General features: G+C 37.0%; 1 protein-coding gene across 5 annotated transcripts in view; it reads left to right on the top strand.

Annotated features, from left to right (window-relative positions):
* NOL4 (nucleolar protein 4) overlaps positions 1 to 22,371 on the top strand; it is a 424,003-nt gene that overhangs the window by 110,680 nt on the left and 290,952 nt on the right. For all 5 annotated transcript variants that reach the window (XM_049620236.1, XM_049620230.1, XM_049620231.1 and 2 more), the window contains 3 exons: positions 12,020 to 12,131; positions 13,041 to 13,153; positions 19,152 to 19,284. In XM_049620236.1, the coding sequence (XP_049476193.1) occupies positions 12,020 to 12,131; positions 13,041 to 13,153; positions 19,152 to 19,284 (358 nt within the window). The remainder of the gene's footprint in view (positions 1 to 12,019; positions 12,132 to 13,040; positions 13,154 to 19,151; positions 19,285 to 22,371) is intronic.

Raw genomic sequence — 22,371 nt, forward strand, 5'->3', positions numbered from 1 at the left:
TGTCCCTTTACTTGTTTGACAAGTTGTACAACCTCTCTGGAGCTTAGTTTCCTCATCTTCTAAACAGAGATGACAGTGGTAATGACAGTAATCTCTTCCTGGGATCGTTGTGAGGATTAAAGTGTAAAATCCATGTAAAATCCTTACTTAGCATAACCAGTGCTTAAGGACTCAATTCATGGAAAACTTAAATGCACACGTATTGTTCAGGAAACATTTCCTTTTGTGTAAAACAGCAACAGTGAGTTATAGTTGGCATACATTGAATGATATCTTAATTTTGAGAATTGTCCACTCTACAATTTCAGGAACCAGAGTATTGCGGATATATGTACAAACTGAGTACATTTAGAGCACTTTTCTACTGAAAATGTTCAGAAATTAAACGGTTAAAATTAGAGAAGAAGAGGCTTGGGACCGAGGAAAAGAGACCTAGAACAAAGAGCCCTGTTTTAAAATCCTTCTCTGTTAGCCATGTTGCTGTCACAATTTTATGGCTCGCGTTAATGAGCTGAACTTGCATCCTATAACCGTGAGACACACAGTCTCAGAAACAACAGCAAAGCAGCAATTTATTATTACAATGTTTTGATTAACTTCTTCCATTTTTCCAACTCAATGTTACTTCAAGTATTCAGATCTAGGTAGGAAAGATTTACTTCTGAAGACAAAGCTCTGCTCATCAAAAGTAAGTGTAAGAAAACTTTAGGAATTATATACTATTGAATTTGTAAGATAATATTTGCAAATCAATTTATGGTTGATCTTTTAAGTTTTTTTTTTTAATTTTTAAATTAAATTTTTACTAAAGAGCATGAGCCAGGAGAGAGGAGCAGAGGGAAAGAGAAGGAGAATCTTAAGCAGGCTGCACATCTAGCATGGAGTCCGATGCAGGGGTCGATCCCACAACCCTGGGATTATGACCTGAGCTGAAATCAAGAGTCGATGCTCAACCGACTGAGCTACCCAGGCACTCCTATTTCAGTTCTTTTGGATCGCTGACATTTTGACCTTAACTGAGCTGTGCTGAGAGGAAGCCAGAATTTGGCTTTATAGTTGTAAGGTTTTGAAAAAATGTGGTTTCTTCTTTCTTCAGAGTGGCAGGGACATTGGCAAAGTAAAATGCCCATCCTCTTTTCAATCATACAATTTGCCAGTAAACTTTTCAGAAATGTGTCCCGGATTTTTTTTTTTTTTTTCTGTTGTTGTTTTAACCCACAAGTGGAAGATTGGTAGCAGTGCCCTTTATGGCCCTGGATCATTAGGCCTTCATCGGGTAGATCTGTTTATTGTTAGATTACTAACGTCATACTATCTTTGCTATAGAGGCCGAGTTTATTGTATAATCCATCAAAAGATGCCTCAGTTCAATTATTTTTATGTAGAAGTATTACCATATTTTTTTGTTGTTGTTGGGAGAGGTCATTTCTATTCCAAATGTGTGATAATTTGGTTCATGATATTCTGCATTGTTGACGAAGTCCAGTTTTTTTTTTTTTAAATATATGAAATTTATTGTCAAATTGGTTTCCATACAACACCCAGTGCTCATCCCAAAAGGTGCCCTCCTCAATACCGATCACCCACCCTCCCTTCCCTCCCACCCCCCCTCAACCCTCAGTTTGTTCTCAGTTTTTAACAGTCTCTTATGCTTTGGCTCTCTCCCACTCTAACCTCTTTTTTTTTTTTTTTCCTTCCCCTCCCCCATGGGTTTCTGTTACGTTTCTCAGGATCCACATAAGAGTGAAACCATATGGTATCTGTCTTTCTCTGTATGGCTTATTTCACTTAGCATCACACTCTCCAGTTCCATCCACGTTGCTACAAAGGGCCATATTTCATTCTTTCTCATTGCCACGTAGTATTCCATTGTGTATATAAACCACAATTTCTTTATCCATTCATCAGTTGATGAACATTTAGGCTCTTTCCATAATTTGGCTATTGTTTTTTTTTGTTTTGTTTTGTTTTTTTAATTTTTTTTTTTAACGTTTATTTATTTTTGAGACAGAGAGAGACAGAGCATGAACAGGGGAGGAGCAGAGAGAGAGGGAGACACAGAATCTGAAACAGGCTCCAGGCTCTGAGCTGTCAGCACAGAGCCCGACGCGGGGCTTGAACCCACGGACCGTGAGATCATGACCTGAGCTGAAGTCGGACGCTTAACCGACGAGCCACCCAGGCGCCCCAATTTGGCTATTGTTGAGAGTGCTGCTATAAACATTGGGGTACAAGTGCCCCTATGCATCAGTACTCCTGTATCCCTTGGATAAATTCCTAGCAGTGCTATTGCTGGGTCATAGTGTAGGTCTATTTTTAATTTTCTGAGGAACCTCCACACTGCTTTCCAGAGCGGCTGCACCAGTTTGCATTCCCACCAACAGTGCAAGAGGGTTCCCGTTTCTCCACATCCTCTCCAGCATCTATAGTCTCCTGATTTCTTCATTTTGGCCACTCTGACTGGCGTGAGGTGATATCTGAGTGTGGTTTTGATTTGTATTTCCCTGATAAGGAGCGACGCTGAACATCTTTTCATGTGCCTGTTGGCCATCCGGATGTCTTCTTTAGAGAAGTGTCTATTCATGTTTTCTGCCCATTTCTTCACTGGGTTATTTGTCTTTCGGGTGTGGAGTTTGGTGAGCTCTTTATAGATTTTGGATACTAGCCCTTTGTCCGATATGTCATTTGCAAATATCTTTTCCCATTCCGTTGGTTGCCTTTTAGTTTTGTTGGTTGTTTCCTTTGCTGTGCAGAAGCTTTTTATCTTCATAAGGTCCCAGTAATTCACTTTTGCTTTTAATTCCCTTGCCTTTGGGGATGTGTCGAGTAAGAGATTGCTACGGCTGAGGTCAGAGAGGTCTTTTCCTGCTTTCTCCTCTAAGGTTTTGATGGTTTCCTGTCTCACATTCAGGTCCTTTATCCATTTTGAGTTTATTTTTGTGAATGGTGTGAGAAAGTGGTCTAGTTTCAACCTTCTGCATGTTGCTGTCCAGTTCTCCCAGCACCATTTGTTAAAGAGACTGTCTTTTTTCCATTGGATGTTCTTTCCTGCTTTGTCAAAGATGAGTTGGCCATACATTTGTGGGTGTAGTTCTGGGGTATTCCATTGGTCTATGTGTCTGTTTTTGTGCCAATACCATGCTGTCTTGATGATGACAGCTTTGTAGTAGAGGCTAAAGTCTGGGATTGTGATGCCTCCTGCTTTGGTCTTCTTCTTCAGAATTACTTTGGCTATTCGGGGCCTTTTGTGGTTCCATATGAATTTTAGGATTGCTTGTTCTAGTTTCGAGAAGAATGCTGGTGCAATTTTGATTGGGATTGCATTGAATGTGTAGATAGCTTTGGGTAGTATTGACATTTTGACAATATTTATTCTTCTAATCCATGAGCAGGGAATGTCTTTCCATTTCTTTATATCTTCTTCAATTACCTTCATCAGCTTTCTATAGTTTTCAGCATACAGATCTTTTACATCTTTCGTTAGATTTATTCCTAGGTATTTTATGCTTCTTGGTGCAATTGTGAATGGGATCAGTTTCTTTATTTGTCTTTCTGTTGCTTCATTGTTAGTGTATAAGAATGCAACTGACTTCTGTACATTGATTTTGTAGCCTGCAACTTTGCTGAATTCATATATCAGTTCTAGCAGACTTTTGGTGGAGTCTATCGGATTTTCCATGTATAATATCCTGTCATCTGCAAAAAGCGAAAGCTTGACTTCATCTTTGCCAATTTTGATGCCTTTGATTTCCTTTTGTTGTCTGATTGCTGATGCTAGAACTTCCAGCACTATGTTAAACAACAGCGGTGAGAGTGGGCATCCCTGTCGTGTTCCTGATCTCAGGGAAAAAGCTCTCAGTTTTTCCCCGTTGAGGATGATGTTAGCTGTGGGCTTTTCATAAATGGCTTTTATGAACTTTAAGTATGTTCCTTCTATCCCGACTTTCTCAAGGGTTTTTATTAAGAAAGGGTGCTGGATTTTGTCAAAGGCCTTTTCTGCATCGATTGACAGGATCATATGGTTCTTCTCTTTTTTTTTGTTAATGTGATGTATCATGTTGATTGAATTGCGAATGTTGAACCAGCCCTGCATCCCAGGAATGAATCCCACTTGATCATGGTGAATAATTCTTTTTATATGCAGTTGAATTCGATTTGCTAGTATCTTATTGAGAATTTTTGCATCCATATTCATCAGGGATATTGGCCTGTAGTTCTCTTTTTTTACTGGGTATCTGTCTGGTTTAGGAATCAAAGTAATACTGGCTTCATAGAATGAGTCTGGAAGTTTTCCTTCCCTTTCTCTTTCTTGGAATAGCTTGAGAAGGATAGGTATTATCTCTGCTTTAAACGTCTGGTAGAACTCCCCTGGGAAGCCATCTGGTCCTGGACTCTTATTTGTTGGGAGATTTTTGATAACTGATTCAATTTCTTCGCTGGTTATGGGTCTGTTCAAGCTTTCTATTTCCTCCTGATTGAGTTTTGGAAGAGTGTGGGTGTTTAGGAATTTGTCCATTTCTTCCAGGTTGTCCAATTTGTTGGCATATAATTTTTCATAGTATTCCCTGATAATTGTTTGTATTTCTGAGGGATTGGTTGTAATAATTCCATTTTCATTCATGATTTTATCTATTTGGGTCATCTCCCTTTTCTTTTTGACAAGCCTGGCTAGAGGTTTGTCAATTTTGTTTATTTTTTCAAAAAACCAACTCTTGGTTTCGTTGATCTGCTCTACAGTTTTTTTAGATTCTATATTGTTTATTTCTGCTCTGATCTTTATTATTTCTCTTCTTCTGCTGGGTTTAGGCTGCCTTTGCTGTTCTGCTTCTATTTCCTTTAGGTGTGCTGTTGGATTTTGTATTTGGGATTTTTCTTGTTTCTTGAGATAGGCCTGGATTGCAATGTATTTTCCTCTCAGGACTGCCTTTGCTGCGTCCCAAAGCGTTTGGATTGTTGTATTTTCATTTTCGTTTGTTTCCATATATTTTTTAATTTCTTCTCTAATTGCCTGGTTGACCCACTCATTCGTTAGTAGGGTGTTCTTTAACCTCCATGCTTTTGGAGGTTTTCCAGACTTTTTCCTGTGGTTGATTTCAAGCTCCATAGCATTGTGGTCTGAAAGTATGCATGGTATAATTTCAATTCTTGTAAACCTATGAAGGGCTGTTTTGTGACCCAGTATATGATCTATCTTGGAGAATGTTCCATGTGCACTCGAGAAGAAAGTATATTCTGTTGCTTTGGGATGCAGAGTTCTAAATATATCTGTCAAGTCCATCTGATCCAATGTATCATTCAGGGCCCTTGTTTCTTTATTGACCGTGTGTCTAGATGAACCATCTATTTCTGTAAGTGGGGTGTTAAAGTCCCCTGCAATTACCACATTCTTATCAATAAGGTTGCTTATGTTTATGAGTAATTGTTTTACATATTTGGGGGCTCCGGTATTTGGCGCATAGACATTTATAATTGTTAGCTCTTCCTGACGGATAGACCCTGTAATTATTATATAATGCCCTTCTTCATCTCTTGTTACAGCCTTTAATTTAAAGTCTAGTTTGTCTGATATAAGTATGGCTACTCCAGCTTTCTTTTGGCTTCCAGTAGCATGATAAATAGTTCTCCATCCCCTCACTCTCAATCTAAAGGTGTCCTCAGGTCTAAAATGAGTCTCTTGTAGACAGCAAATAGATGGGTTTTGTTTTTTTATCCATTCTGATACCCTATGTCTTTTGGTTGGTGCATTTAGTCCATTTACATTCAGTGTTATTATAGAAAGATACGGGTTTAGAGTCATTGTGATGACTGTATGTTTTATGCTTGTAGTGATGTCTCTGGTACTTTGTCTCACAGGATTCCCCTTAGGATCTCTTGTAGGGCTGGTTTCATGGTGACAAATTCCTTCAGTTTTTGTTTGTTTGGGAAGACCTTTATCTCTCCTTCTATTCTAAATGACAGACTTGCTGGATAAAGGATTCTCGGCTGCATATTTTTCCTGTTTAGCACACTGAAAATATCGTGCCAATCCTTTCTGGCCTGCCAAGTTTCAAAAGAGAGATCAGTCACGAGTCTTATAGGTCTCCCTTTATATGTGAGGGCACGTTTATCCCTTGCTGCTTTCAGAATTTTCTCTTTATCCTTGTATTTTGCCAGTTTCACTATGATATGTCGTGCAGAAGATCGATTCAAGTTACGTCTGAAGGGAGTTCTCTGTGCCTCTTGGATTTCAATGCCTTTTTCCTTTCCCAGTTCAAGGAAGTTCTCAGCTATTATTTCTTCAAGTACCCCTTCAGCACCTTTCCCTCTCTCTTCCTCCTCTGGGATACCAATTATGCGTATATTATTTCTTTTTAATGTATCACTTAGTTCTCTAATTTTCCCCTCATACTCCTGGATTTGTTTATCTCTCTTTCTCTCAGCTTCCTCTTTTTCCATAACTTTATCTTCTAGTTCACCTATTCTCTCCTCTGCCTCTTCAATCCGAGCTGTCGTCGTTTCCATTTTGTTTTGCATTTCGTTTAAAGCACTTTTCAGCTCCTTGTGACTGTTCCTTAGTCCCTTGATCTCTGTAGCAAGAGATTCTCTGCTGTCCTCTATACTGTTTTCAAGCCCAGCGATTAATTTTATGACTATTATTCTAAATTCACTTTCTGTTATATTATTTAAATCCTTTTTGATCAGTTCATTAGCTGTTGTTATTTCCTGGAGATTCTTCTGAGGGGAATTCTTCCGTTTGGTCATTTTGGATAGTCCCTGGAGTGGTGAGGACCTGCAGGGCACTTCCCCTGTGCTGTGGTGTATAACTGGAGTTGGTGGGCGGGGCCGCAGTCCGACCTGATGTCTGCTCCCAGCCCACCTCTGGGGCCACAGTCAGACTGGTGTGTGCCTTCTCTTCCCCTCTCCTAGGGGCGGGATTCACTGTGGGGTGGCGTGGCCCGTCTGGGCTACTTGCACACTGCCAGGCTTGTGTTGCTGGGGATCTGGTATATTAGCTGGGGTGGGTAGGCAAGGTGCACGGGGGCAGGAGGGGCAGGCTTAGCTCGCTTCTCCTTAGGTGATCCACTTCAGGAGGGGCCCTGTGGCAGTGGGAGGGAGTCAGACCCGCTGCCGGAGGTTTGGCTCCGCAGAAGCACAGAGTTGGGTGTTTGCGTGGAGCGAGCAAGTTCCCTGGCAGGAACTGGTTCTCTTTGGGATTTTGGCTGGGGGATGGGCGGGGGAGATGGCGCTGGCGAGCGCCTTTGTTCCCCACCAACCTGAGCTCTGTCGTCCGGGGGCTCAGCAGCTCTCTCTCCCTTTGTCCTCCAGCCTTCCTGCTTTCCGAGCAGAGCTGTTAACTTATGACCTCCCAGACGCTAAGTCGCGCTTGCTGTCGGAACACAGTCCGTCCGGCCCCTCTGCTTTTGCCAGCCAGACTCGGGGGCTCCGCTTGGCCGGCGAGCCGCCCCTCCGCCCCGGCTCCCTCCCGCCAGTCCGTGGAGCGCGCACCGCCTCGCCGCCCTTCCTACCCTCTTCCGTGGGCCTCTCGTCTGCGCTTGGCTCCAGAGACTCCGTTCTGCTAATCCTCTGGTGGTTTTCTGGGTTAATTAGGCAGGTGTAGGTGGAATCTAAGTGGTCAGCAGGACGCGCGGTGAGCCCAGCGTCCTCCTACGCCGCCATCTTTGTCAATCCTCCCGACGAAGTCCAGTTTTAATGGACTTAGAATGTAATATTTTCATTGTAAAAACAGTATTAATAATGTCCAATACAGAGAAGAATTAAGGTCTTTAGAAGGGGTAAGTAATGAAAAAATACGTTGTGCCCCAACATTCCCACCCCGGAACCACAAACTTAAGAGGAGTAACAACAAATCTTCAGCCATAACTCAAGTTTAAGGACGTTTCACAAGTGCTGACTTTGTCCTGTGAGACACTTTGAAATCTACAATTAAAAAAAAATCTATTTCAATGTTTCTGCTTTCTTTGGACCCCAAGCATTTGTCTGTCAGTCAGATAAGCTCATCATGGTCCGTTCAATTCATAGAGATAGACCAGGATTTGGGAGACCCAAAGCCCTCTGCTTTGTCCTTTGTTGCATAACAATGGCAACTCATTTCATCTCTTTATACCAGTCAATCCACTTATCAAAAAACTACTGTGAAATCTGTTTAGTTACCGTCTAACGTAAGGAATGCAAAAAGTCAATGAAAAATACAAAGCATTACATAAATCTAAGAAAACAAGTCTGGATTCATAGGAAAAACATCTTCTGAGGAAGAGATGCCTCACAGTAGTTTACATGAAAAATGATGTTTGGTATTACTTTGTAAGTTTCAGTGTGGCTAGGTTCTAGTCCTTCCTTTGGATGTTAATTTCTAGTATAAGCAGTATATGTGGTTTGTCATAAGGCAGTTGTCCTTTTAGTGTTCAGTGCAGAGAGAGCAAGACTAATATCCATTCATGTTACGTTTTGCTTCTTATTACCAAAAAGATGCAGTGTTTCCTCATGGAAAAATTCAAAGTAAATACTCTCTATCATTCCAAAATATAAATATAATTCTAAGAATACATTTTCAAATGACGTGTTATCTTCATCAGTGTTCTAGAAAATGTTCCATACTCGATTCAAAGTTCAATTTCTATCCTAGAAACAAGTAAGTGATTAGATTTGAAGACTGGGTCAAGGAAATAGACATTTATGAATGATTATAGCATTTCATATAATTAATTATAGTGTTAGTAGAATGGTATTTCAAGTGTCTGAATCAAAATATTTTTTCAATTTTTGTCCCTTCGAAGTTTTATTTGCAACTACTATTACATACTGCATGAAGGATGTTAGGACTTTGATGAATGGAGAGCCTAGAAGAACACATCCCTGTGTTTTATCACCATTTATGAATATCTATTTAAAGTTGGTTTAGCATTTCCAACATTCACTCCCAGCAAATGGAAACAGGGCCTTTCATTAGAGAAGGAGCCATAAGGGCATTTTGCCCCTGCCTCAATTTCTAAAGAGGCTTCACATGTGGGCTTTCAATGTTATCTCTAAATGGGGTTACGGGAAGATACCGACAGGATCAAAAGACAGGGCTTTAAATATGAAATGTATTTATTCAAATGTACTGTAATTTAAGAGCTTTTTAAGAGTATTTCTTCATTTTTACAAATATTCTAAGAACTTCAGCCATGAAGGTTGCCTAGGATCCTTAATTTCAAAGAGGCCTGGGAGGAAAAATTCTAGATAAGGAAAAAGAAATTATTTTCCTTCTTCACCTCCATGGCAGGAGAAATATCATTTCAGAAATAAGTGTAAGATGTGAAGAATCTGTTCTGAGGGTCTTTTCTCCTTGGGCTTAGGAAGACTCCGAGGTCTGTGAGCCCCAGTGAGCATGAGGTGGGGAAAAAGGATTCAAGGAGAGTGGGATGCCTTGCCTGGTCTCCCCATAAAGTGGATTCTGAACACCAAGAAAAGTACCCCCAAATAAATGCTTTTATCCACTGATATAACATGTGGTGGCATGGCAAGTGCTGTGCCAGCATAATACCACAGAGAATGATGTGATAAAATACTTGCTAAAATTTCCTTTCTAAGATACAAAGCAGGATTTTATATTTTTTTCCATGCCCACATGTACACATGAACACAAACATATTTGTGACCGTTACAGTTACTCATTTCTCAGAGTTAAACTATTAAAAGAAATGTAATGTGATTAATTACAGAGTTAAACTATTAAAAGAAATGTAATGTGATTAATAATGATTCTAAAACCATTGGTTTGGAGCTAAGTAATGCCAGGACAAGTAATATGATTGGGCCAGGTCAATGATAAATCCATCTAGAAGGGATTCCTACACAAGCGCCTTATTAGCATTGGGAAATAGGAAGATTGTGGAGAGCATCAGGATGCTGGAAGCAAACACAGGGTGTCTTCAACTCCACATTTACTCATCAGTTTTTCAATGGACGGTTTGCCTTTTATATAAGTAGATAGGGTTGTAATAGAAATCCTCTGAAAATCAGTAGAACATTCTACTCAAATCCTATTTGTTGAAGAATTTACTGGATAGCCCCATTAGTTCCAATGGACTATAACTTCATGTGAGTTAAAATATTAGGGCCAGGCATGCATCGTGGACATTTGTTTGTAACTTCTGAATTACTTTAACATAGGTTTTTGGAGTATCAGAAAAATGATCTCCGATCAGATTAATAAATCAGGCAAAGGTGTGAGTTCCTTCTATAAAACAGATGAGTAATAATCAAATGTGTTTGTGTGTGTGTGTGTGTGTGTGTGTGTGTGTAGTTAGGAAAATAGCATAAGAGAAAGGGAATGAGAACTTAATTTGTGTATGTATTTCCTTATTCAATAACTAATATAAAGTAGTTTGATGGGGGGCACCTGGGGGGGCTCAGTCAGTTGAGTGTCCAACTCTTGGTTTTGGCTTAGGTCATGATTCCAGGGTCGTGGGATAGAGCCCCACATTAGGCTCCACACTCAGTGGAGTTCTTCCCCTCTGCCCCTCTTCCCCACTCGTGCTTGCTCTCTCTCTCTCTCTAAAAATATAACATAAATAAAATAGCTTGATGAAATACTTTCAAGTTGTTCTGTTTATTTTTCTCTCAAAATTCTTTGTACAGTATGAAGTATTTTTTTTAAACTGGACAACATCTGAATTTACAAATGATAGTAAATTAAAAACCCTAGTAAAGTTGAATTTTAATTACCTGTATATGGATCATCCATGATAGACTTTAATTGTGGGCCTGTGCCTTCTCTTTGGTATTCTTGTGGCTTTTTTGCCCTGATCTAGGCTAACTGATACAAACTGACTTTATTATTAAATGCAAGGCAAAGTTTGCTTTATAATTTTGGATTTTAGTGCATGGGATTTCTTCAATGTTGTGCTCTTTCTACAGCATGAATAAGTAAAATCTGACCCCATCATCATTAACAGAATTGGTGTAGAATTGTACTCAATTACACACAAGGTGCATATTTCCTTTCTACAAGCTTCAAGCGTGATAGTGTTCATAACAGCTGTACATACACCTGAGAAATTTTCTTTGGCATTTATGTCTCACTTACAACTCACCTTGTTTATTCTTCTTCTTTCTGGTGTATTTCATGTACCAGTGTTAGTGCTGTGGTGGAAGATTGATGCCCTGCATCACACTTCTTAGTAGCACTGTCCAAGTCAGTGTCCGCTTTTATTTAGAGATATTTAACAATCTGTCAGCTTCACTTAAGTCATTGGCTTTGATGAGAGAAATACCTTGGATTTTGAAAAATTAGTATTTTAAAAATGACTGATAGGAGTATTGATTTCTAATGGGATCTAGATCATGATTCTGATAATAGAAGCTCTATAGAGTGTACCGGAGAAGCTTGCTCTGCTAATCAGCCTGAGCTTTTGTGGACATAAATTTTGAAACACTGACGTAAAATAACAAATGAAATAAGTGGCCAAAATGCATTTCCAGGTGTGTCATTTTCTGTGGAAGGGATGATTCACTGTAGCAAATACATACATGAGTTCTCTTAGAATTTTCTGTTATTTTGACTTAAAATGTTTTAAAAAGCCATACTGAAGAAATGCTCACTAATGCAAAATCCAAAGTTTAGTGTTTCTAGTTGGGGCTAAATTTTTAAAAAATATATGTAAATTGGATAAAACTTTGATGGTGCTAGCAGTAAGTCTAAAAAACAATGTTGGCAATTTTTCATAGGAAAATTCACTAGAATATCTGCACACTGTGATTACGTTTCCTAAAAGAAATGCAGAAACCTAAACAGATATCCATCCAGATGTGGGTGATGTTTTGTTCTCCACATCACATTATTAGCTATTACTAAGAGACATGCAATCAAGTTGGATAGATATTTCTTGAAATGATGCATGGTACGCAGTGCATGCTTTCATTGTGCTTCCTGCCATTATGGAATAATGCGTCTTACTGGGAAATACAGTGATCATTTCTGTTGACTCATGTGCAGTCAGCTTATATAATAACACCTCTATTTTGTGAATCATTTCAGATTTCAGAGAGCTATGCCTTCTTACCAAGAGAAGCGGTGACACGGTTTCTAATGAGCTGCTCAGAGTGCCAGAAAAGAATGCATTTAAACCCAGATGGAACAGATCACAAAGGTAGCTGTGGTGTCAAATAGTGAGACTTAAAGTCATTTTACTCATAATGGCAGTTTATATCCGACATCTTTATACACATGTGGTAGACTGAAATAGTTCAACAAGTCCGATCGTCTCGTTGATTCAATCCAGAGGCAGTCAATTTTGAATATCCACTTTCAGAGTAATTCTGTGCCCATTCTCAGAAGAAAGGTGGTTTTGACTGTGGCAAATAACTTTTTTCCCTATAATAATATTTTAATTTTCACATATCATGTGTATTTCATGGGATGTTAAACATAGTTAGCAAGGAACCTGATGTTCCATCAATCTCCTTTTAAATCCACCAGTTCCTTATTTCTAAAAGTGAAGAGTATAGTATGGAGCTCCTCTGCTGAAAATTTTTACATGAAAGTTATAATTTGACTTTAGTTCTCATTGAAAATTACTTATATGATTTTCCTAATCGGTGAGTTTCTCTGCGAGTTTAAAATAATCTCAAAGAGACATTTGGATTAGTTCATTCCCGTGTGTTGGGGGATGAATAGACATAGAAGAAAAAGATGAAAGGAAAAAATGTGCAAATTTCCTTTTTTACTCAAGTAGCACATAGGAACTGTAGGTGTGCAGCAAAGGAGAAAAATTCAAAACTATCAATGGTTGTGTTTAATCACTGTATTGGGTTCACCCTTTGCTACCAGGGTATCAAAAAGCTTTCCCATAGTTAGAAATCACTAGTTTATCCATAGCGTTAGTTTGTCCCATATACCTTTGTATGGTTACTTTTTCCTACCATCCATCCGTAATGCTACCAACCTCCTAAAGACTTGGTGTCTAGAACCAGATTTCAATTTTAACAACGTGGATCGCTTGAAATTACAGGTAGAATGCAGTATCACTTTCACACCCATTAAAAATGTTTTATTGCAGATAATGGAAAACCTCCGACTTTGGTGACCAGCATGATTGACTACAACATGCCAATTACCATGGCCTACATGAAGCACATGAAGTTGCAGCTGCTGAACTCACAGCAAGATGAGGTAAAATGGAAATACCGACTTCCAAGTCGGAATGAAGTTTGATAACCATGACTATCGTATTAAGCATGATGGCATTTTGAAGATGGTAATTTATTCTTTAATGAAAGGAATGTTACTGGCATTGCACAGATGGAAAAAACAGGCAGAAACTTCTAGCCCCGACAGAGAGTCCCTGTCTCAACACATCTACCTCAGTGCTGGGTGGGAATGTGTTCCTTCCCAAGAAAGCTTCTTTTTCCTTAATGGACCACCATCAAGCTAGCCTTGGTAAAGTGCTAGAAAGTTCAGGGGAAAGTATCCCAAATGAGTGAGTATCCAAGGAAAGTGTCCAGTAGTACTCAGGCTATTTTTCCTGGAAATCACAAAAGTCAATTTAATGGGCATTTCAAGTATAATCATTTCTCCACCATCTAAATCTTTTGTATGTTTTAAAGGTTTTTTTTTTTTTCCATTATTCTCTATACCAGTGTGTATTTTCTAGAGAGAATTTGTTGTGGTTCTTCCTAATTAGGGGTATTTTGCAAATTATCCTGTTTAATTTGTAGAGTAGAATCGAGATGTGCGCTGCTGGCATGTATTAGACACAAATGCACACTTGCTGAATATTCTTTAGGATACTAATTAAGTGTTCAGTTTGGTGGAAGTATCTCGAAGATAGGGACCAAGTTGTATATATTCTGCCACCAAAACTTGTAGCAGTAGGGTCTTAGGAAATCCTTGTTAACTAGTCAGTTAACAAGCCATTAATCAATAGGCACATTCAGATGATCAGTATTAGGAGTGGTTTCTCAGGCTAATACATACAGTCCTTCTTGAAATTTCTCAATAACAGGAAATGTGGTTAAATATTTATTTTTCAAATACAGCGTTATTTGGCGAAGTGTTATAAAATTCACTTTGTTGAGCTTACTTTGTTTAATGAAACTCATATTTTTTGTTTTCCTCTTTATTTGAGCAGGTTTAATCTTAAAACTATATTATAAAATTGTTTTATCTCAAAAAACCATTGAGAGTACACTTTGTGAGAAGATCTGTATTTGTACAGTGGCAGACGTGGATTTCATATTATCAGATGGCTACATATAAATGATTAAGTAAATAGTAATAAAATCTTTGGGTTAAAGATATAAAAGACAACTAAAAAAATACTAATGTCTATCCATCCGGGAGAATGGAAAGTTATTCTCCTGATTTATTATATAATTGGAAAAAAAAATTAAACCTCATAAACTAGTTGGAGCTGTCAAATTATTTGTAGGAAGCTCATTTAGATGTTGGTACATTTATTTCTAGGCTAAAAAGTAAGAAAATCAACTCTGTGCCAACAGTACAGCCCACACATGCCGAATCCTTCTGGCTTCGAAAACATCATAAGTATTTCACACGAAGGGAGTAGATCCTTTTAATTTATAACTGGATTAGGAAAATAGCTCTCATCCTTACATCTTGAAAATACCAATTGGATGCACACTGCCTTCAAAATATTCATATAAATGGCTAGATTATTTGCAAAATTTTAGAAGTTTTGATTATTGAAAGATAGGAAGGTGATTAAGTAAATTACATTAAAACGGAAATCAAGTGAGATATTTCTTTGTGCTCAGTTATATTTAAATTTTAATGTGTTATTTCAATTAGTTCAACCAATATTTACTGAGTACCTTCTATGTAACTGGTACTCTTGTAGATAATGGAGATAAACTTAATAAATTGACAAAAATATTGCCTTTATTAAACTTCTAGTTGCAGGGGAGAAAATAAAGGACATAAATAATAAAAGTATGTATAGAAGAAGATGCTAAATGCTATTAAGAGAAATAAAGATGGCCAGGAATGAGAATCAAAATACTTTATCTAATGTAAGATCATTTGACCTTCTTACAGACTGTTGATGGAGTTTGAACCAGAATAATCTTACAGGGGGAGAGTTTGGCAATAATTATTAAAAATTTTTCAATGTTACTCATATGCTTGACTAGAAATTTATACTAAGGAATGTGATGTATGGAACAACTCAAGTATTAGGATGTTTGTTGCATTGCTAATAGTGAATGATTGGAAATATTTTCAAGATCCAACAATGAGGAATTGTTAGATTTTCACTGCCCCATATGGTAGGCATTAGCCACATGTGGATATTTAAATTTAATCGGATATTAATTAAAATTACCTAAAATTAAATTTTTAGTTCTTCAGTTGCACTGGCCATGTTTCAAGTGCTCAATAGCCAAGTAAAGCTGGTAGTCACCTTACCGCATAGGGAATATTATAGAGTAATTCCATCAGCACAGAATATTTTTCTGAACATTACTGGCTACATAACCAACGTCAGGGGCACCCGCAGAACTCATTGCATTGCATGTTGCAGAACCCCAGCCCAAGATTCTGATTCTAGACATAATGTGTGACACGTGGTGATCTGAATTTTTAACAGTATCTACACTCATGCACACTAAGGTCTGAGGTGGTGCATTCCATAGAAAGGCTAATAGTATGGGCTTTGAGTTGGTTTGAGCATAAGGTAAGTGAAAAACAACAAAGATTAGATTGTGGGAGCGGGTTTCAAGCAGTCTTATGGAAAACCCTTAATGTTTGAGCAACTTACACATTACTTGGTAGATTTGGATTGACGAATATAGCTGCAAATTTATGAGCAGAGAAGTGGCACTTTCTGAAGTGGAAAGGTTAATTTAGCAATAGATGATGAACAGGACTGGTGGGGAAGAAATTGGAGGTGGATAGAAACCTAGGAGACTGTAATTAATCATTCAGGAAATGGGAAAATGAGATCAGGACAAATAGCAATGGAAATCAGGAGTTGCAGGGTAGAGACCTCTAGAGGTAAAATCCGGAACTTGAAAACTAAAATAAAATATGGAATGGATCAGAGGATCTAAATTCCATGCAATTGTCTTAAAAGGAAAAAGACTGGGAATAAAATTATTTGTTACAGTAAAATATTTATTCTAATTTTTAAAAATTAAGCCTTGGGGAAGCAAATTCTATGGTAGTTGGCCATGGCTTTCATTATCCTAAGATTTTAATAACATAAGGAATAAAGTCAGATTGAAGACTCTCTTTCTGATTGTCATATAGAATAAAATACCCATAGGGGAAGAATTCAGATGAATGGCCTACAGATGATCATGAATAAAATAAAATACTTAATATCATATCAGTCAAGTTTTCCAGTTCTTCATTCTTAGAAATATTTGGTAATTTCTTCCTAGACTTAGCATTCCTAGACAATTAGCATTGTCTCTATGTTGATAATAAAAAACCGCAACATTAGGTTTTAGGCACTTTTTCCACCTCTTATCAAAGATAGTAATTTAATCAGTCAATAATTTGAATAGAACTTACAGAATGAATACATGCACTTAGTTTTGTTAAAGCTCTTTATAAATGTAAGCAATTGGATAATTTATATTCTAATAAGGAGTAGAATTGTGAAAAATAAAATGTGTATCAGAGGAAATCATAAAGGAAAATATTTAAGATAGTCACAATCATTAAGACACCTATGATTAATAGAATGGTGATTTCTTTTAAAATTAAAATACACAGCAGGTACAGTTGGTTGTATAACCATTTAATTTGTTGTCCATATTTCTTAAAATATATACTTATAAGACTGTTACTTATTGATGATAAAATGTGTATTGATTATTCATAATGTGCTGTAGCAGTTTATATAATCATTCCATGGATCAGATATTATCTCTTTGTATCTAGCTTTCCTTTAAACTCACACATACATTCTGACATATACATACATTTACACACATACGTGTGAATACACACACACACATATATTTAAGATGGTATATATTAGAGATGAAATTTTACTGGACTATGTATATTTAGCTATTTTTAGTATATATAATAAGTGCTGATTCTACAGACTATGTTTATATAAAATACACAGCTAGTTTATAAACACATATTTAAATTTACTTTATATTTTATTTTATATTTATATTTTTTACTATTATATTTAATATATTTAAATGTATTTGCTATTATATTTAATCTTTACTATTATATTTAAATTTATTTTTGTATGTGTTCATAAAACATAAGTCCTATTATATACTGCAGAGTTTCTTATGTATTCTATATAAAATTATTAAAACAGTTTTGTACTTATTTATCTGACCTTGTCCTAAGTACTTTAAATATTAGTATATTTGCTTAACCTTTATATAGCCCTATGAGATTGATACTATTATTCCCATTTTATAGATGAAGAAATTGAGGCACAGAAAGGTTAGGTTACTTATTTAAGGTAACACATCTAAGTGGCAGAGCTGGATCTGAATCAGTCAGTCTCGCTGTAGAGAATGTACTCTAAAATGCCATCATGTCAGACACTATATATAGTGCATATAATAAATATCTGTATCACCTACGTGTGTGCATATATATGTAGGTATATGTATATGGTACACACTGATAAGATTGATGTGCACATTGAATTCTGTTATTTTTTTCCCTTGTTAACATATATATTTATTTCAGATGCTTTGGATTTGCTTAGAATTTAGAATTTGAGAAAACATAATGTACCAAGAGAGAGGGCATGCCGCTGGGAGAAGTCTATGTGGCTGATTGCCCAGAGGCCTCACAGGGTGGCATTTCCTTGCTGAATTAACGAAGAGCTAGTTCTACTCAGTATACCTGGGCATGATCAGACCTTTCGTAAAGGAAGGACACCAAAATCACCTTGACCTGACCGATGGATCAGAATGCCAATTTGTTAGTCTACTAGAAGGTTCCTGTCCCCTAACCATAGCAACTTCTTTGCTGATACCAAGATGTCATTTAGGAAGCCAAGGTAACTCTTCCTGTTCAAAGAAGTTATTTTCTCAAGCGTGAGTGACTTCATATGAATCCCAGTTCTGGTGTATTATAGTGGGATACATTCTTTAACTGCTCTGTGCCTCAATTTCTCAATCTGTAAAAGTGGATGAATCCTGGTACCCAATTCACAGGTTGTGATAAAGATGAAGTGAGTAAACAAGTATAAAGAACAGTTATGTATCACATAAATAGCACTACTGCTATGGCGATTGCTGATTTTTATATTAATGCTAAACTTTGAGATCAGACATTTACAAATTAAAGTCAAACCTGGTGATTTTGAGTAAGTACTTGCAATATGTTACACAAGTTTCTCAGGCCTTTCTGCCTACGTAAGCATACCATTTGGCTGAAAATCGGTTCTCTAAAAGGAATTTGCTTCAGTGAAATGATTTACAGCAAAATATCTTAGACTTGGTTTAACTTAATTTGTGACAGGTTTTGATGAGTTGGGCATTTGGAAAACTGGCCTTTTGGTAATTTAGCCACTCGGCGAACTGGCTTTTGGTAAATGGATCTTTCACACTTCTACCTAGAACTTGTTTTTGTGGTTGCAGTACAGCATATATTCACTTATAAGGAAAGAAGGGAGGTGTTAAAATCTTGCTTTCAGGAAATGTGGATTTTCAATCTAGCCATGTAAGTTGGTCAATTATTAGAATCCGTCCTGTTTGCCAAGGAAAATTTTTTGTGTAAGGTTTTCTTATCGCATCCTAAGATTTTTGCCTATAATATTTTATTAGGTCATTTATTTTTGGACTCAAAACATATATTTCTCTATATTTTATGTTTTGTGACTGACTGTCCTAGGGAAGTTTTTACTAATTAAAAAAAACATTTTTTCATTGTTTAGGATAATTCTCCCAAGTACATCCTTCCTAAACATGTTATTTTGCCTTTTAAATCTGCCTGTACTTAGATACATTGTTTGATTTTTCACAAGCCTTGAAATTCCTTAAAGAGAGAAATTATTACATTATTTATTTCAAGTATCTATTAATATGTAACACAATTTACTGAGTTCTGTAAAAGCTAATTTACTGGCTAAACTCTAATTGACCCTGTAGATATAATGGTCACTATTTGAATGTGTTATATTTTATGATGCTTGATGATATTTTAAAACCATTTTCAGGATGAAAGTTCAATAGAAAGCGATGAATTTGATATGAGCGATTCAACACGGATGTCAGCCGTGAACTCTGATCTTAGCTCCAATCTTGAGGAGAGAATGCAGAGTCCTCAGGCTCTTCATGGGCAGCAAGATGGTAAGCCTTTCAAACTGAACAAACAAATCAACAAAACAACAAAAACCCAAGTCAGAGTTTATTTAAACAACAACCACCTCATGCTCTTGTGCTGATTTTTTTTTTTATCTGTTCCTGTGGGGACTTTTCTGTAGACTCAGGTTCCATTATCTACTTCCTTATTTTTGGATTCAAGTACTTTGTTCAAAACTAGGGTGATAGACTGGTTTATAAACAGATGTTAGTTATAAAAATCCAAGCTTTCCCGTGTTTTGCTCCCTGAACTTAATTAAATGTGTTGTACCAGTGTAATTTGGGCTTCTGCAATGTTTCCTAGCTTTGGTTTCTCAGGCCATAATAGTAAAGAGTTTAAAATGATCAGAAGAGTAATTTGGATGTTTTAATTTTCCTAAAAGACAAAGTTGTAATTAAAAACAATTTATCTAAAAGAATAATTTTACCAGAGTGATTTTGCTGGGGTAAGAAGATTTTTGCTGGGATTTTGAGCTACTTTATAAAGCTGTAAGTGAAAAATCAATCATAATCTCTTATTCCTGGGTCCATTGAAAATTCCAGAATTATCCAGTTGTTGTTGGTAGGAAGAAAACTGGATAGGTAGAGAAAGTAGACCAGGCAGTTAATATTTTAGGTCTACTGTTTGCAGAGATCTTTAAAAGTTATCTTTGTAGATTTCTGTCTTTGTAAATATAAAATTATGTATGGAAGTAAATGTGCCTTACTAAGGTAATTGTGAATGAAAATTACGGGTTGTAAATAGAAGGCAGTTGGCCAATTTCATCCAACATTAGTTTATTATTCCTGTAATTAACAAGTTTACATGAACTTTTTGACTATATAGTTTTGTGCCTACATCTCTAGATAGGGAAATGAAAAGTTTTCCTTGCTTTCTCTGACGCTTGCTATTAAAAACTGGTTGTAAAAGATTGCTGCATTTCTAGCTGCTGATCTGCTTTTGCTGTCAAAGTTTAAGAAATCCCTAGTTTTAGGTATACCCAAATTTCAAAAAAAAAGGTGGCAAACATGTTTCTTGTTCACAATTCAGATGAGCCTAAAAGATTTTGGTGTCCTTGTTGGCATGAATTACAAGGAATGACGCGTGCACTGATTGATCAGTGGCTTTAAAATCTTATTTTACCTACTACACAGTGGACTAGCTATTGTGGTAGAAAGGACATTTACTTGGGAAATTTGTTTCTTTTTTAATGCTTATTTATTTTTGAGAGAGAGATAGAGAGAGTGCGAACGGGGGAAGGGCAGAGAGAGAGGGAGACAGAATCTGAAGCAGGCTCCAGGCTCTGAGCTGTCAGCACAGAGCCCAGTGCGGGGCTGGAAGCCAGGTACTGCCAGGTCATGACCTAAGCCGTAGTCGGAAGCTTAACTGTCTGAGCCACCCAGGTGCCCCAACTTGGGAAATTTCTAAGAATGGGATTTTTCTGGTTTAGATATAGATTATCTTTTCTCTTTTAAAATCTGAGCAGACATCTTCAGATTTTGACTTTTTATTGGAAATTGCATAGCACTGGGATCATAGAATAACTGAACTATATATCAGTGACAAATATATTTATGTATATATCACTCTACTAACATTTGTTCGTGTACTTTGCCTATTTGCACCATCGTCTTTTTTAGTCTATAATTTTGGAGCATGTAAATAACAAGAGAATGTGTCTCACGATGCAAATTCATGGTTTTCTTGATTGAAGTTGTCAGTTGTGGATATTTTGCTAGGGGATAGCTGATGTGATATAAATCTACATTGATTCTAATACAATTCAGTGGAATAATTTCAAATACTGTTTACTCTTGGGAGAAAACACTTTCTCATCATATATGGATGCATGCCTCAAGGATAAGGACATCGCTAGTCATTCCTTCTCCAACCTATGCCTAAGTCTTCTCTTATACAAATGCCTTTTCCTCTCACTTCTCATTGAGTTTTCTCTTGCAAGCATTTCTTTTGTTTTCCTGCATCATAGCTTTTCTCCAGGATGAATATATAAGCATGGTGTGATAAATGTTCTCTATACAAAGCTTCCGTTGATCCCATGGTGCCCTTCCATTCAGTGCCCCATTTCTCTGTACCATTCCCGCAATACACTTTCCAGAAACACTCATCTAAAGAGTTGTCTCAGCATCTCCACTTTCTCTCCTCTACTTCTTTTGCTCATCTCGGTAAGCTTCCATCCTTGCCACTCCCTGTTGGAGTGCTCTAGGGTGCAACCCGGAACTCTCTCCTCCCTTACACTTACTCTCTAAATGATCACATTGACTTGTGTAGCACCCTGATGAATCCCAGATTTGCTTCTCTAAGTGCTGATATCTTTCCTGAGCTCAGGACTATCTCCCCCAAACACCTAAATTTTAATATTCTTCAGAGGACTCACCGCTGTATGAAGTATTATTTTTCGTATTTATTAGCTATTTCTCTTCTAGAATACAAATGCCATATTAATGGATAGATCTTATGCTTTTGATTTTCCTTTCAGTTGCTCTATTTGAGGTAGTTCTTAAATACTCCATTATTTAAAAAAAATGAAAATATAACTTTTTACCATTACCACGAATTTTTGCCTAAGTTTTACATATTTTTTTCTTTTCTCCTTTCCCCTGATAATAGCACTCCCATATGTAATCCTCATTGACAAACTACTGTATCATTTCATTTTTCTCTGTACTTACAGATAGATACATGCATCAATGAACATACCTAAGCATACAAACACACACACATAAACAAAAATATGTACATACTGGGAAGGTTTGATCACCATTATTTTATAAAAATATGTTCATTCTCTCTCTCTTTCCCTCCCCCTCTCTCTGCCACTCCCACTCTCTGTCTCTCAAAATGATAAAAAAAATAGTTCATATTATTTGCACTATACTGTATCTTGTTTTTCTCATCCAATGTTACCTTTTAGAGCTTTCTATATGGTGCATATATATGTAGATGAAGGAAAAAAACACATGGTCCCTACCTCCATAAAACACACAATCTAAAGGAATAAAAGTATACGTGATAAAAACACATGGTCCCTACCTCCATAAAACACACAATCTAAAGGAATAAAAGTATACGTGATA

Source organism: Panthera uncia (genome assembly GCF_023721935.1).
Source record: "Panthera uncia isolate 11264 chromosome D3 unlocalized genomic scaffold, Puncia_PCG_1.0 HiC_scaffold_8, whole genome shotgun sequence".
Lineage (NCBI taxonomy): Eukaryota > Metazoa > Chordata > Mammalia > Carnivora > Felidae > Panthera > Panthera uncia.